The sequence below is a fragment of the Rattus norvegicus genome, chromosome 10, assembly GCF_021556685.1.
Source record: "Rattus norvegicus strain SHRSP/BbbUtx chromosome 10, alternate assembly SHRSP_T2T, whole genome shotgun sequence".
NCBI lineage: Eukaryota > Metazoa > Chordata > Mammalia > Rodentia > Muridae > Rattus > Rattus norvegicus.
The window spans coordinates 91,667,237-91,683,769 of NC_141543.1; the positions used below are offsets into that span (position 1 = coordinate 91,667,237).

The following is a 16,533-nucleotide window of genomic DNA, read 5'->3' on the forward strand; positions in this document are numbered from 1 at the left end:
GGTGTACTTTGTACCAGGTCACCCTAAGGTAAATAAGCAACCTCCATCATGTGCTCCCACCATGACTACTCTGCCACCACAGGCCCAAGCAATTGTCGCCAAATAGTACGGCCTAAAACCTCCTTAAGTATAAGGCCAAATAACTCCCCCTGCCACACACACCCCCGCTTTTAAGTTGATTGCTATATTTTTTAACAGAAAGCTAACACATCCCAGGATCTTAAGACAGGATTGTTACCTAAGGCCAGTGATTGGCATTTGGTCACCAGAGCTCCTGAGGCTGTGATCCTGAAACAGTCATAGCTGCTCCTCATGTCTACCATTGCTGCTGCCCCCACCCCCAATCCCCTAGAGCAGCCGAGAATGAGGCTGAGAAACCACCAGGCGGAGAACTAGGCTTTGGCTAGCAGGACCCAGAACTTGGCTCTTAGCTACAGCATTCTAAGTTACTCATCCTGTCTGAGCAACCTACACATAAGGGGTTCTGCCCACAGGGGCACTGGGATGGCAGGTGTCTAGGTGGCCAGTGTGGCACCTGCATGCCACAGACAGACATTTATTAGCCCCGGACTGATTTCCATTCCCTTCGGATCTGCGCACGTGTAAACCAGCCTCTCGGACAGGAAGGTGCATGAACAACTTCCTCTGTTGGGATGTTTGTTCTTTGTCAGGAGTGATGGGGTGAATCCCCCTAGTTTTTCACTCTTTGGAGTGAACGGAACCTACTGACAGTTGAAATTGCAAGATGCTAGCAAATCAGTAACTTCCGATTCACTCTGCAGCCTGTCTTAGGTTTCTAGTCGCAAATCCCTTTCACAGCGCTGAAGAGGTGGGTCAGTGGGTCAGAGCACTGGCTGCTCTTGCAGAGGTCCTGAGTTCAAATCCCAGCAACCATATGGTGGGTCACAACCATCTGTAATGGGACAGCTACAGTGGCTCACAACCATCTTGTAATGGGACAGCTACAGTGTACTTATATTAAAAAATAAATATGACTCTCACTCTCTCTTCCACTCTTCCTCTCTCTCTCTTCCTCACTTCCTCTCCTGGCTTGACACGATAACCTCTGTGTGTGTGTGTGTGTGTGTGTGTGTGTGTGTGTATATTTCTTTCATCCCGCAGGCTTTCGCCCGATTCTCGGTACCGTGTCGGTGCTGGCGCCGATTTTTTAAAGAAAAACAAAAACAAAAACAAACAAACAAACAAAAAACAAAATAAAAAAATAAATATATATGATTAAAAAAACAACAAAAAATAAAATAAAAAGAATCCCTTTCAGGTCATTATATTGGTGGCACTGGATCAAAAAATAGAGGAAAGCTCTAAGGACATGGTAAGTGCATACTCAAACGGCCCCTCTGTGCACACGGAGGTATCTAAGACACGCCACCTCAACCCAACCGGAACTCAACTTTCAAGGCTCCAGGTCAGAACCACACCCTCTCATCCCTACCCTCTCAGAATCTACAGACACAGGCTCTTCCAGGAACCAGGCTGCAGGCAGACTCAAACTGCGTTCACACTGGGTTTCTACGCTTTTCCCCGTTCTCAAACTTTGTTCCCTGTGGGGAGCTGTTTGCCTGCTCGCCTGAAGCGGGGGGGGGGGGGGGGGGGGGTGGGGGTGGGGTGGGGGGGTGGGTGGGGGTGGGTGGGTGGGGGGTCTGCCTGCCAGGCAGGGTCAAAGTGGGTCAGGGTCTGTTGGCGGGATTCCCTGGCCTCCTGAGGCACGGGATGATAAGAGGTGCACTTGAGATTCGAGGCGAGGGTCTGAGCCTTCTATTGACCTTGGTGGAAGGGACAGGGAGGCCTCTCGATAAGGACAGATGGCCTGTGTATACTTCAGCAATTGTTTCTGTTAGTTTGTGGCTTTGCTGCCCACGGTACTGTGAGTTATAAAAAAAGTTATGAAAAATAAACTCAAGGTTCCCGGTTGCTTCCGGCGACTGGCAGTCCTCCCCAGTCTCTGCATCTTTTTCTACAGTCATCCCTACATCCCCCTCATAGGCTGTTTGACTCGTGCCGGTGGGTCTGCCTGACACAGGTCTGTGAAGCTCCAGGGGTCCCCACTGCATGTTCCTGAGCCTTGGGGGTCATGGTTCACAATGCACACCTCACTCCCACACCATAAGTTGGAGCTGCTCTTGTCATTTGGTGGTTTTGTTTGTTTGTCTTGTTTTGTTTGAGACAGGGTTCCTGTGTAGTCCTGGCTGTCCTGAAACTTGCCCCGTTGAACTCAGAGATCCGCCTGCCTCTGCCTTCCAAGTGCTGGGATTAAAGACGTGCGCATCCACCGCCCAGCATGTTTTTTTAATTTTCATCTGATTCACACATTATATTTGTCTGACATACAGTTTCTCTTTCTCTCTGTACAGTGCTGGGGAAGGAACCCAGGGCCCTCCACATGCTAGGCAGCGACTTCACCATTGAGCCATCTGCATTCCCAGCTCTGAAAACTTTCTTAGAGAGAACCTTTGAACCAGATGATCTGTAGAAGGCTCACACTGTAGTCCATGGTTTACTTGGATGCACGCTTGCTGCCTTACCGCAGGCAAGGCCTCCCTCAAGCTGCTTCCGAGCAAGAGGAAGGCAGAGGCATGGAGAAGGAGTCAGAGAGTGTAGAAGGGCCCAGCAGCGTTTGTCTGCCCTGGGCTTCTCTCGGTGCTGACAGGGGAGGCTTTGTGGGCGTGGACTCCTCCTCCTGGCTGAGGAAGGGCCCGGCCTGAGCCTTAGGAGCCCTGTAGCTCCACACAGTCCCCCTGGCGCAGGATGTGCTGCAGCAGCCCATTGACCACGTCCAGCGTCTCGTCCTTCTCCAACACAATGTCATAGGAGTCCATGTAACGTTCTCGCCGCTCCTCCACCTGTCGGGGAAGCACATCTGCGTCCCCCAAATGCCCCTTTGCACGTCATACTCTGGGCCTGGGAAAGAGGCCTGCAAGTACCACTCCCCAGCTCTCTTGTGATGAAAACCTGAGGAGTTCAAGCTTACAGGAACCAGGCAGGCAAATGAGGGGCCTTGGTGGCCATGACGAACACTTGTCTGACAGACAGTAACAAGAACTAATGCCCAGGGGTCAAGGGGTCACATGGCATTTTCCTCTGACTCTGACATCCTCTGGGCTCCAGTTTCTGCTGGCTGGGTCCACCCTGAAGGACACCTCTTCTGAGCCCTCCTGGCCTGGACTACTCTGTCCTTCCCTGCTAGTCTTGGCTGTGCTTTTGTTTCCTTTTATAGAATGATACTCTCAACCCTGACATCTCCCACCTCAGCCAAGTCTTCAAGGTATGAGTCAGACTGGAAACAAAGCTGAATACGCCTTTAATCCCGGCACTCAGAAGGCATAGGTAGGAAGTGAGTTTGAGGCCAGACTGGACTACAGAATAAGTTCCAGGACAGCCAGGGTTACACAGAGAAACCCTGTCTTGGAAAAAACAAAACAAAACAAAACAAAACAAAACAAAACAAAACAAACTGTTCCCCTGAAAACCCAAGGGGTCATTCATTACACAAAGCGTTGTGGTGAGGGTTAAATGGGTTAGCAGCATTTGTGTGACTGGAATGGAGCCTGACAGACGTGGAGCGCAGTCACACATGTATGCTAGGGTGGTGGGCTGGAGTGAGCCTTTTCTATCAAGCCCTGAGCCAGGCAATGGTGAAAAGCGCCCAGCAGTGTGCTAAGGCTTTGGGACTTAACTGAATGACAACGGTGCACTTACCTGGCCCTACCAGTTCTGTGTTCTGTGTTCCTTCTCCAGCAAAGTGCGCGCACACACACACACACACACACACACACACACACACACACACACACACAGACAGACAGAGACAGAGACAGAGACAGAGACAGAGGGAGGAGTCCACCCAAAGAGAGAAGATAGATTGAGAGTGACTGTATATTCATAGTCCCAGCCATTTGGGAGATTGAGGTGAGATGGTTGGAAGTTCAAGGTCAGCCTCAGTTACATAGTTTGAGGCCAGCCTGGGATACATGAATTTCTGTTTTACCACCAACACCCACTCCTGAGAGTGAGGCGGGGGAAAGGGAGAGAGGGAGAGAGGGAGAGAGAAGGGGGCGGGAAGGGGAGGGAGAGAAGGAGAGAGAGCACATGCACGCGAGATGAAGAACATGACTTACTCCCCTCCTCCCTGTCCCCAATACTTGCCGCAATATCTAGCACATGAAAGGCACTCTCCTGTGGAAGGGAATCTGTGCAGGAGCCAGAGGGGAAGGCCCAGCCGCTGCCTACCTTGTCATTCAGGAAGCCGATCTTCAGAATGTTCTGTACTCCAGGGACCCCATCCGCCATAGTGAGGTCCCCTATGGAGTCTCCAAGCAGGATGATGTTGGTTTTGTTCCGCAGTTGCTGGAAGTAACTGGAGTTCTCACACACGGAGCTGTTCTTGTTGTAGGTGTGGATGAGCTGGCCCTTGAATCCTTTCAGGAAACCCTAAAGCACCAACAACAGACAAGAAACAAGACAACGGGGTTAGGGGGACCCATGGAGCACACCTTCCATTGTCTGTCAGGGGATAACAAACAGTTCCAGGAGCCAGGGGTAACAGCAAGGCTTCACCGTAGCTTACACCAGAGAGGCTGGAGAACCAGGGTTGCCTTTGGTCTGTTTTTCCTTTTTCATGGAACCCAACTAGACTTGCTTGCTTGTGTCTTGCCTTTGGCTGCATTCTGGGTGGTGACGGCAAAGTTGAGAGGAGGTGCAACAGAGTGGCCCACACAGAAGCCTCAGTATCACAGTTGGCCTCTGACCGAGTACTGGGATTTAGTCTACGCCTTCCACAAGCACAGCACCACTGAGGTAAACCCCTAACTTTTTCTTTTGAGGCAGGGTCTCTCTATGAAGCTTTAGCTGGCTTTGAACTCGGGTCCAACCGCATCTGTCTCCTGAGTGCAAGGACTGAAGGCATATGTCACCATGCCTATGTCACCGTGACGATCTTTCTTCCTTCCTTTCCTCCCTCCTTTCATTTTTTGAGACAGTGTCTCACTACACATAGCTCTGACTCACCACGTAGATCAGGCTGGCCTCACATTCACAGAGGTTCCCCGGCCTCTGCTCCCAAGCACTGGGGTTAAAGGAGCACATGGGGTGCCACCATGTCTGAGTCGCCATGCCTGGTTCCAGTTTTCATTGCGACATATCTTTTTCTCTAACCAGCCTTTCAGGGATCACCGTGAAATTTGTTCTGCAGCTCAAACTGGCAGGTCTTGAGGTTTCAATGTCCCTGTCACAAGTCTCCTAAGCAGTTGAGATCACAGGCCTGTGCCACTAGGCCCTACTCCACTTGGCCTTTTCCGGAACTTTGTAATTCCTGCTTTAAATAATGGCCACCAGGTATTAATGATCCTCTATCCTGGTGAAAGCCGGATGCTGCTCAGTCAGATGCAGGAACCACTCAGAAGTGAGAGCTTCTGCCTAGGAGGCCAGGGTTTTCCCTGGTCACATGTGCTGAGCACTTGGCTAGAGGCCATTAAGAGTGACACAGTTTTGCCACTGATTTTTTTATTTGTTTGAGGCAGAGTCTCCTGTAGCCCAGTGAATCTCAAACCATCGAGTGGGTGAGGCTGGCTTTGCAATCCTGAGCCTGCTGCCTCCATCTTGCAAATGCTAGGATTGAAGACCTATGCCACCATGCCTGCCCACTGGGAAGAAGTGAAAACCTGGGCAAATTGGAGCAGCTCACTTCTGGCTTTCAACACACAAGTGTTAAGTGTAAGCCCTTTGGTAACCAGAGTGATACACAACTTATGATAGTGCCACAGGGTTATGGTGACCTATAAATGAGGACTCCGTGACAGACTGCTGACTGTTGATCCATTAAAAGTAATGCAGAGGCTGGGTGTGGCGGTGAACGCTTCAGTTCTAGCACTGGGGTGAGGAGAGGGTGAGGGGGTGGCCAAGGAGGGGTGCACAGGTGTGTTTCTCTGTGAATTTGAGGTCAGCCTAGTTTACACAGTAGGTTCTAGGACAGCCAGGGCTATAGAAAAAGACCCTATTTAAAAAAAAAAGGAGGAGGAGGAGAAGGAAGAGGAGCAGGAGGAGGAGAAGGGGAGGAGGAGGGGAGGAGGGGGAGGAGGAGGAAGAAAAAGAAGGAGGAAGAGGAGAAGGGGAGGAGGGGAAGGAAGAAGAAGAAGAGGAGGAGAAGGGGAGGAGGGGAAGGAAGAAGAAGAGGAGGAGGAGGAGGAGGAAGAGGAGGAGGAGGAAGAGGAGGAAGAGGAGGAGGAGGAAGAGGAGGAGGAAGGTGGTCACCCATGAAGCCAAGTGCCAAGATTCACACCGACTGCCCCAGCCATTCAGGAGGCCGAGGCCAGAGGACTGACTGAGCTCAGGACCTCCAGGCCAACCTGGTAATTTAGAAAGACTCTTGTTTCAAAGAAAAAAAGATGAAGGGACTAAAAATGCCCAGCAGTTTTCCAGGGACTAAGTCACTACCTAAAGACTATACATGGACTGACCCTGGACTCTGACCTCATAGGTAGCAATGAATATCCTAGTAAGATCACCAGTGGAAGGGGAAGCCCTTGGTCCTGCTAAGACTGAATCCCCAGTGAACGTGATTGTTGGGGGGAGGGCGGCAATGGGGGGAGGGTGGGGAGGGGAACACCCATAAAGAAGGGGAGGGGGGATTAGGGGGATGTTTGCCCGGAAACTGGGAAAGGGAATAACATTCGAAATGTAAATAAGAAATACTCAAGTTAATAAAAAAAAAAGAAAAAAAATGTTTTATATCAGTAAATAGTGATCTCTTCCATTAAAAAAAAAAAAAAAAAAAAGCCCAGCAGTGGGCAAAGAGGCCAGCTGGGCAAGCAGAAGGCACCAAGGCTGGCATCCCAACCCTCTTTGGCAGCCCAGCTACGACAGGACTCACATCCTCACTGAAATCCATGTAGTTGGACACAATGTGGATGTTGGGGTGGAACACCTTCATCTGTCGGATAATTTCTTCCAGGATATCACCAATGCCCGCAGAGAAGATGAAAAGAGGAATGTTGTTATGGTAGAGTGTGTCGAAGAACATCTTATAGCCCTCCCTGCAAAGAGACCAAACAGTTGTGAATGCCATGGCCCTGCTCCTGTCTTTATTTTCTACTAGGTATTTTATATATTATTAGTGTGTGTGTGTGTGTGTATGTGTGTGTGTGTGTGTGTGTGTGTGTGTGTGTGTGTGTGAGAGAGAGAGAGAGAGAGAGAGAGAGAGAGAGAGAGAGAGAGAGGGAGAGGAGGAGAGAGGGAGAGGGAGAGGGAGAGAGAGAGAGAAAGAGAGAGAGAGAAAGGTGTCTACCTGTGAACCGAGTGTGTCAGTAAGAGGTCAACCTTGAGTGTCCTTCCTCAGGAGCCATTCATCTTTCTTGTTTTGTTTTTGCAAGACAGGGTTTCCCTGTGTGGCCATGGCTGTCCTGGAACTCACTCCATAAACCAGGCTGGCCTTGAACTCAGAGATCTGCTTGCCTCTGCCTCCTTCGGATTGGGATTAAAGGCACACATGTGCCACCACTGGTTGGAATTCATTGTATTTTCTAGTTTAACCACTGAGCCATCTCTCCAGTCCCGTAATTTTTTAGTTTTGGAAATGTATGTTTACAGGCACAGATGTACCGTGTGCGGCACACTTGTGGAGGTCAGGAACAATTGCCAGGAGTCAGTTCCCTGTTTCCACTTTTACATGAGTTCTGGGGATGGCAGGAATCATGCTGAGCCATCTCACTGACTCTCACCTTGTCAGACAGGGTCTCTTACTTGGATGGTGGCTCAGTGGTTAGGCTAGGCTGGCCAGCCAGTCAGTCGGTCCCAGGATTTGCCTGTGTGTGTGCTTCCTCAGTGCTACAATGGCAAACTCATTCTACCACACCCAGAGTTTCAGATGGGTGCTGAGGTGGAACTCGGGTCTGCATGCTTGATGAAGCAAGCACTTCACCAACTGGGCCGTCTCCTTAGCACCTCAGACAAGGAATTTTAAATTCTTCCTTTCTTGCCTCTCCCTCTCTCTCTGTACACACACACAAACACACACACACACACACACACACACACACACACACACACACACACACACACTCAAAAGAAAAAAAATATATTTAGACAAAAGACCATATATATGTGGCCATCTCATCTCAATATACACATATATGTAATTATAACACACACTAAAAGTTCTAAAAACCAAAAAGAATGTTAGTACCCAGTGAGTGTGGTGGCTGACACCTTCAGTCCCAGCACTAGAGAAGGTAAAGTTAGTCAGATCTCTAAGTTCGAGGCCAGCCTGGTCTATAGAGCGAGTTCCAGGACAGCCATGACTACGCAGAGAAACCCTGCTTGAAAACCAAAATTGAAGTTAAAAAAAAAAAGCCCGTCAACCAGAGTTTTTTGTCACTGTTGTCTATTTTTAAACCATTATTTAAAGGGAGTTGGACTGTAGGAGATGAAGCCCTGGCCGCTTTGCACGGCATCCCCTGAGGCAAATGGGTTCTGGGGCCACCTTTCCTCCTCTTCTCCCAACCACCGACTCTCTTCAACCCTCTGCCTCCTCTGCCTGGGTCAAACAGTTTTAAACTGGCTTTCATTTTTATTTTTGTTTTTTTCAATGCCAAGGATGGAATTCACGGGCCTCCAGCCTGCCAGGCAAGTACTAAGCCAGGGAGCCACACCCTAGGCCGCCAAGCCGCTTGGGCTAGTTGTGTGGAAATATTTCCACAGCCAGGGGCTTACCTGAGCATCGCAGTGGACTCGCCGACCACCTGAGCTATCTGGAACTTCTGTATCCTCTGCTGGCACAGGAGGCTGTGGGCTTTGCTCCACCTATGAACAAACAACCCCAAACCCCGAGTTCCAGTCACCCTCGGAAGCCCATGGCCCTGTCCCTTGTCAAAGAACCCACTGACGAAGAGAGCACATTCTGTTCCACAGAGCCATCTATACTGAAGAACACTAAGCCATCCTTAGAAGAAAGCTGAGGAAATGAAGGGAGAGGAAGGCAAGGGCTGTGCAGCCGACCGGGGAGATCGGAAGTTTCTTTCTTTTTTTTTTTTTGGTTCTTTTTTTCGGAGCTGGGGACCGAACCCAGGGCCTTGCGCTTCCTAGGTAAGCGCTCTACCACTGAGCTAAATCCCCTCCCCAACAGGCCTCTGTCCAGGCAATGCTAGGTTTGAATGGGCTGTGGGTTTGTTTCTGGTTTCTTTTTTGGAGACAGGGTTTCTCTGTGTAGCCTTCTCTGTCTTGGAACTTGCTCTGTAGGCCAGGCTGGCCTTGAATTCAGGATCTGCCTCCCTCTGCCTCCCTAGTACTGGGATTAAAGGTGTGTGCCACCACCCGCCTAGGTTTTGTTTTTTAACCGGGTCCAGTGCTGCACAGGCTAGCCTACCACTTCCTATGTATTCAAGAACAGCCTGGATCCTCCTGCCCCAACCTCCACGGTGCTGAGTTGATGTACATGTGCCACCACAGTCAAGCTTAGCGGTGTTTGTCCCAATCAGAATTTGTGCAGCTTGGTTGTGTCCCCAAGTTGTGAACTGGAACTCTGTGGTGGTCTGAACGAGAACAACCCCTGTGGGCTATTGAAATGCTTGGTTCCGAATTGCTGGAACCGTTTGAGAGGGATTGTTGGGGGAGGTGTGTCACTGGGCGGGGGTGGGCTTGGTAGTTTCAAAAGCCATGCCTGGGGTTGGGGATTTAGCTCAGTGGTAGAGCGCTTGCCTAGGAAGCGCAAGGCCCTGGGTTCAGTCCCCAGCTCTGAAAAAAAAGAACCAAAAAAAAAAAAAAAAAAAAAAAAAAAAGAGGAGATCAAAAGCCATGCCTGACTTTTGGCTGCCATGTTCCCTGCCACAATGGTCATGGAATCACCCTCTGACCTGAAAACCCCAAATATACTTTCTTCTATAATTTGCCTTTGTCATGGGATCTTAGCACAATCTTAGAGAAAAATAACTATGACAATCCCCAGTGCAGAGGTGTTGGATCATGGGGCTTTGCCTTTTTTTTTTTTTTTTTTTTTTTGGTTCTTTTTTTCGGAGCTGGGGACCGAATCCAGGGCCTTGCGCTTCCTAGGTAAGCGCTCTACCACTGAGCTAAATCCCCAGCCCCCGGGGCTTTGCCTTTAAGAATGAATACTGGAGAGATGGCTCAGAGGTTAAGAGCACTGACTGCTCTTCCAGAGGTCCTGAGTTCAAATCCCAGCAACCACATGGTGGCTCACAACCATCTGTAATGGGATCTGATACCCTCTTCTGAAGACAGCTACAGTGTACTTACATATAATAAATAAACTCACACACACACACACACACACACACACACACACACACACACACACGAATGAATACTGTCATTAGGTTATAAACGTAAGTTCAGCCTCTCTCTCTCTCTCCCTCCCTCTCTTAGCCCTTCCGCTATCGAGTGACACAGCATCAAAGCCACTGGCAGAAGCTGGTCCCCTCACCCGGGACTTCCCAGCCTCCCGAAAGTTCTGTTCACCGTGCACTGTCCAGACTGGTATCTGTTACAACAGAACAAAACACACCAAGACAAGGTCGCTTATCTCCCGAGCCAAGGCGATTCTAACTTACTCCTCCAAGAAGTCCCTGAGCTTCTCCACTATCGCTGCAGCAGAGAGCTGGGGTGTGGGTGGATGTTCCTTCTTAGAGCTGGGTCAGTGTCCCGGCCCTCAGGAAGGAAGCGTGTGAGCTCACTGAGGCTCTGGAAGGGCACAGGCAGCCTGTGTGGAAATATTTCCACAGCAAGGGACTCCTCTCCATCCTTAATCTCAGCGCCACTTACCACTGCACCATGTGAGGCAGCTTCTCTTTGATGGTCCGGTGTGGGTCGATCTCAATGGGATAATAGTGGTGAAAGAGCTCGGTGAGCTGGGACAGCCAACAAGGGGAAAAGTCATTAGTGCACATCGAACTGGCCCCTCTTGAGACAAAAACCATATTAATGACGGAGCTTTGTGTAAAAGACTTTTCTCCAAGCTTTCATATGGCGACAAACCACTTAGGAAACCCAAGTTCCTCTTCATGCTGTTCCGACTGCTCGCGTTTACCTGTTATATGTAGTGTGCGGGGTGGCTGCATTCCCGGAGTCTATTGCTCCTCGGCACCCACCTCAAGAATGAGGCCTAGGGGGTTGGGGATTTAGCTCAGTGGTAGAGCGCTTGCCTAGCAAGCACAAGGCCCTGGGTTCGGTCCCCAGCTCCGGAAAAAAAAAAAAGAATGAGGCCTAGGGGTCAACGACATGAGCTAGACTTGGTGGCCCATGCCTGGAATCCCAGCACTTGAAAGGAGGAGACAGGAAGGTGGTAGATATGTAGCCCGAGCTACATACATAAGCCTAAGCTACCCAGTAAAATTCTGTCTCAAAATCAAAATACATACATACACACAGAGGGGGAAAAGAAAGGAAGGCGTGGGTATAGGGATGCAGCTTATTGGTGGAGAGCTTACCTAAAGAGCAATCCTCACAATTACAAAAATCAACGGGAGCCGAAGAGTTAGCTCAGTACTCATGGATACTTGATGCTCTTGCAGAGGACATGAGTTCGGTTCCCAGCACATGCATAGTGGCTCACAACTGTCTAGAACTCCAGTTCTAGAGGGTCTGACACTTTCGTCTGACTTCAAGGGGCACTGGGCATAGGAGTGGTGTCCAGACATACATGTAAGCAAAACACATCATAAGCACTAGCCCATGAGTCAGACGCATGAGTATCGAGCGTCCGGGAAGGGCTGGACATGCGGCTCACCTGGCTGACAGCTTGCCTAGCATGCATGTGTACCTGGGTCTCTTTCCCAGGAACTCATCGGCACATACAGGGTGTGATGACACAGAGATATCCTAGCCCCTGACAGATGGAGGCAGGAGGATTAGAAGTTCAAACTTACCTTTAGCTACACAGTAAGTTCGAGGCTAGATGGGGCTACATGAGAACTGGTCTCAAACACATGGGCTGGGGAGATGGCTCAGAAATTAAGAGCAGAAGCATGGAGTTCAATTCCCAACACTGACAAGGTGGGCTCACAACCATCTGTAACTCCAGTTCCAAGGGATATGATGTCTTTTTCTCACTTTGTGGGCACCTGGCACCCACGTGGCACACATATATGCATGCAGCTAGTGTTTTGTACGTAAGTCTTTGTGTACCTAAACCACCAGGCACGGTGGTAGCATTGCCTTTAATCCCAGCTCGTGGGAGGCAGAGGCAGGGAGATCTCCGAGATTCAAAGCTATCTTTGTCTACACAGTGGACCTTGTCTTGAAAACAGAAAGAATTAAAATTAAAAAAAAAAAAAAAAAGAAAATTATTTGAGGCTGGAGAGATGGCTCAGTGGTTAGGAGCACTGGCCGCTCCAGAGAGCTCAGTTTAGTTCCCAGCATCCACAGGGTGGGGACCAAAGTTCTGTAACTCCAGTTCCAAGGGCGTCGTCCAGCACACTCATTTTGGGTGCTGTTGGCACTCTGCATATGGTGCACAGACATACATGCTGGCAAAACATGTATGTAAATTAAAAGAAAAAGAAAACTATTTTAAGTGCTACACAGATGTAGCTGAAAGAGAAAATTATGCAGTTATGACTGAGGCCCTAGCAGCATGAGGCCTGCAGTTGGAATGCCAGCGCATGGCAACAAAGTCATAAAATAGACCTTGCAGACTGGCGTTAAAGACACAGCACATTGGTGACGATTCCATCTGTGTCACCATTAGGAAAATTCAGAACATCTGCATGTGCCTCTTTTAGCTAAGGTTTCTTTCTAGGAAACCAGGACTTTTGACCCTCTGGGACAGCTACTTCAGGGATCATAAGCCATGCAGAACCAGCTGGTAAGACTCCCTGGGGAAAAAAAATAAGAATTGACAGAGTAAAGAATTTTAATGGACGCATGTAGTCTTGGGACTATTAGGAGCTCATATGGAGTCCCTGTCCATCTGTCCAAAAAGAGAATTCAATGCAGGGGTTACATGGCCTTAAGCATGGTATTCTTGACATGTCTTAAGAGCCTCAGTGTTGGTCAGGGGTGCAGCTCACTTGGCAGAGTGCAGCCTCTCGTCTCTGCCCATCTTCACAACAAGCAATCAGGTTAAGAGTCTTGGAAGGGCCGGGAGGGGGCACCGCATGCCTTTAATCCTAGCAGGTGAATCTCTGCAAGTCCAAGGCCAGCCCGGTCTATAGAGTGAGTTCCAGGACAGCTAGGGCTACACAGAGGAACCCTGTCTTGAAAAGCAAAACAAAGTATTGGAAGGCCTTGGGTTAAATCCTTAATACCGTAGAAACAAAACTCTAAGCTAGACATGGTGGTGCATATGTCTGATGCAAGCATTCAGGAAATGAAATCAGGAGGAAGAGGAGTTCAAGGCCAGCCTCCGCTTCAAACCAAGTTCCAGGCCAGTTCAGGCTTCATGAGAATCTCGACAAAACGAAACTCACAGGAAGCATCGACCAACGCACCACTTGGTACGCAACCTTAGCGAATAACAGAAACCAAGAAATTGAGTTATCTACAAGAAAGAGCTCAGCCATGAGCCAACCTGGCTCTGCTCTAGGAAGGGCCCCTCAGGGCACAAGCCGGGGGCTGAGGAAACCAAAGGCCAGGCCTCTAGAGCTGGCTTTTCAGTGTTCGCACACATCTTACAGCCATGGATTAACGTCTATTCGGAAGATTCTCCCTATCTGATCCGGTACCAGAAAGTGACATCATCAAGAACGAATGTGGCATAAAACAGTGCAAAGAGCTTGGGACAAAGTCTCTGTAAAACAGACATCTGCAACTCCATCAAATGACCCTGGGGCAAACGGTTCACCCTCTGTAAGCGCCTGATTTCTCACATGTTAGATGAAGACAGTAATGTGATGGTTCTCTCTGCCTTTGGGAGTGGAGGGTTGCTCGGTAAGATAGAGCATCCACATCTCGTGCAAATTCCATAGATGGCAGTAAGCACAGAGATTCACACACAAACCACCCATCACTGGGTCTCAGCCAATAAGGAAAAGCTGTCCTCGTGTACGAAGACTAGATCCAGGGGGCTGGAGAGATGGCTCCCCAGTAGGGAACACATACTGCTCTTCCAGGACTGGAGTTCTGTTCTCAGCTCCTCCACAGGCAATTCACGACTCCAACTCTGGTGACCCCACCCCCCAGGGTATCTTATGTATACCCCACTCACACACATACACTTTAAAATAATAAAAATAAACCTAATAGGAAGATGACATGTCCTTTACTGTGACAACTTTAAAAGAGGGATAATTGAAAAATAAAACCAAGGAGCAAACCCAGAGTTTCATGCATGGTCGGTATGCTTCTTCTGACCCAGACCCTCTCTGTTTTTGAGACAAGGTCTCACTACGTATCCTCATCTGGCCTCGTCTACTTAATATGTAGGCCAGGCTGGCCTTGAACTCACAGAGATCTGCTGCCTCTGCCTTCTGAGTGCTGGGATTAAAGGTAAATGCCACCAACACCCAGCTTCCTTTCCCAAACGTTTTATTCTGAGGTCTTACTAAATTGTTGAAAATGACCTTGAACTCTTTCTGGAATCCAGACAGACCCTGAACTTGGGATCCTCCTGTTTAAGCCTCTGGGATTACAGGCCTTCACACTGTTGTTTGTTTGTTTGTTTTTGTTTTTTAAGGAATGGACTTTCTTAAAATTTCTGTCCTGGAGGCTATGGTTCAACCCCAGAAGCATACCACAGCCGTTTTTGAGCAAAGAAGGGAGTGACCCACCTCTTTGCGACAATCCTCACTGATAATTTTGCTGTTATCCAGAATATCTGAAAAAAACACAAAACTCTCTTTATTTGCTCCTTAGCAGCTGTCATGTCCAGCGCTACAAGGAAGGCTGAAGTGGGACTTACTGTGGGAAGAGGGGCATCGCTGTCCATTGTAAGCAAATCTGCTCAAGGTCATGTCAAAATCAGAAATCACCTAAGAGACAAAAGGGAGATTACGGTGGTTGAATAGGCACTGGTCTACTCTTGCCTTAGCCTGGAGTAGCCGAAGAAGTCTAATCAGGCCACTGCCCAGGCTGCAGCAAAGCCTTTGCAAGGTTAGCGAGAGACTGAGGAAAGGAGGAATGAAGTGATCCTGTGTCAGTACACGAGTTAACCCTGAAGAAAACAAAGTCCCCAGAGTATGGAGGAGATTTTCACTGGCATCTTTCTCAAACGCACTGGTTCTTTCTTAAGGTGCCTTCCGACCTTTGTGGATCTCGCGATTTTCAATTTGTGGGTAGGGGGGAGCCAGGCTCCACCCATGTGCTTTCTGAAACCAAGCGGCCGGACCACAATCTGACTACTTTGAAAGTTGGCTATTGGGGCAGGTAGGCTCTTTCCCAAGGCGAGCCAATCTGTCTGTCCATGACCACCCTTGGGGCGTAGGCTTGAAGAGCGCACACTCCAGTTGGCGGGAAGGCCGCAGGGCTGGCACCCTCCCGCCATACCCCAAGTCCCGGTACCTGCAGGCGGTCTCCTCCGCCCCTGCGAAGGGCGCTCACGATTTCCTGCACCCGTCCGGGCTGCCGCATCAGGACCGTGGCCTTCATCAGGCTGCTCACCTGTCGCGAGACCCAAGAGAACCGCTGACTCGAGCGCCGCGGTGGGCACCAGGACAGCTAGGCCTCCCCGCGCCCGTGATCCCGCCACGCGGGACCGTCCCCATTCGTGGCCTTACCTCCTCCGCCATCGCGCCGCTGGCCTGGTGGGCGGCTCCGAAGACAGCTCCCGCCTTACAGCCACACTGCGCAGGCGTCGCCTCTCACAAGTCGCGTCGGTCTAGGAGCTGCAGGCCGTTTCTAGGCTGGCTCTGGATGCTAGCAGGAGAAGCGAAGGGGGATGGGGTGGGGTGTGTGTGTGTGTGGAGGGTGTGTTCTACTGCGTTTGGGGGTTGGGGAGCGTTAGTGGGTGGGGAGAGGGGAAGACCAAGACGCTGGGGTCCTATATGTTAGGCTGGCTGTCATGAGGCTTTGATGTATATGGGCGCCTGTCACTCACTCTTTCTGGAACACAACAACAGCAAGTGCAGTCTTTACCCCGCGCTGGGGTCACCGCTTGGTGAGAGAGTGCTTGCCTGCAGGTGTGAGGCCCTGGGTTTTATCCCCAGCATTGCAAATAACAACCCACCAGGTATCCAAGTGCATTTTGGACGGGGAATGCACCCAGGAGTCACTTCCCCAACTGGGCCCTTCATCATCACTAAGCCACTGAGTAAAGTAAGCCAGTAAGGCATCTCAGGGGCTAGAAGACCCTGGCCAGCGTGACATTCAATCAGCTTTGCTTAGGCTCTGCACACACACACACCACACACACACACACACACACACACACACACACACACACACACACGGGGAGCCCAGTGAGAACTCTGGAGGGATGCTGCAGGGATGTGGGGACCCAACCTGAAGGAAGTTGCAACCAGCAGCAGACTCAGTGAAGGCCCAGTTGTGTTGGTGGCCCACAGTTCTGCCCTAGGTCTGAGGACGAGGAAGGAAGCGTGGGGCGGTCTACCTGTGCGTTCCGGGGGGAGGGGA

At 50.1% G+C, this 16,533-nt stretch overlaps 1 protein-coding gene and 1 long non-coding RNA gene across 3 annotated transcripts; one reads left to right on the top strand and one right to left on the bottom strand.

Annotated features, from left to right (window-relative positions):
- Positions 1-2,288: 2,288 nt before the first annotated feature.
- Nt5c3b (5'-nucleotidase, cytosolic IIIB) lies at positions 2,289-16,523 on the bottom strand. Of its 2 annotated transcripts, NM_001007723.2 has the most exon segments (11): positions 2,289-2,861; positions 4,249-4,449; positions 6,887-7,049; positions 8,725-8,814; positions 10,789-10,874; positions 14,733-14,779; positions 14,864-14,933; positions 15,463-15,561; positions 15,678-15,816; positions 15,998-16,073; positions 16,402-16,523. In NM_001007723.2, coding segments are annotated over 9 exon segments (903 nt in total). In that variant the 5' UTR covers positions 15,690-15,816; positions 15,998-16,073; positions 16,402-16,523; the 3' UTR covers positions 2,289-2,726.
- On the top strand, positions 9,059-10,925 carry LOC148003109 (uncharacterized). Its single transcript, XR_015632116.1, has 2 exons — positions 9,059-9,692; positions 10,114-10,925. It is a non-coding gene; the product is annotated as an uncharacterized LOC148003109 (long non-coding RNA).
- Positions 16,524-16,533: the final 10 nt, after the last annotated feature.

What these genes read in the sequence shown, in the direction of transcription:
- Nt5c3b (XM_087573177.1), bottom strand. Translation starts at nt 14,890, where the DNA reads ATGGACAGCGATGCCCCTCTTCCCACA. An exon ending in GCGATGCCCCTCTTCCCACA is followed by an intron (nt 10,875 to 14,863) that starts GTAAGTCCCACT and finishes TGGCTGTCCCAG; the next exon opens with CTCACCGAGCTCTTTCACCA. An exon ending in CTGCCTCACATGGTGCAGTG is followed by an intron (nt 8,815 to 10,788) that starts GTAAGTGGCGCT and finishes GTTTGTTCATAG; the next exon opens with GTGGAGCAAAGCCCACAGCC.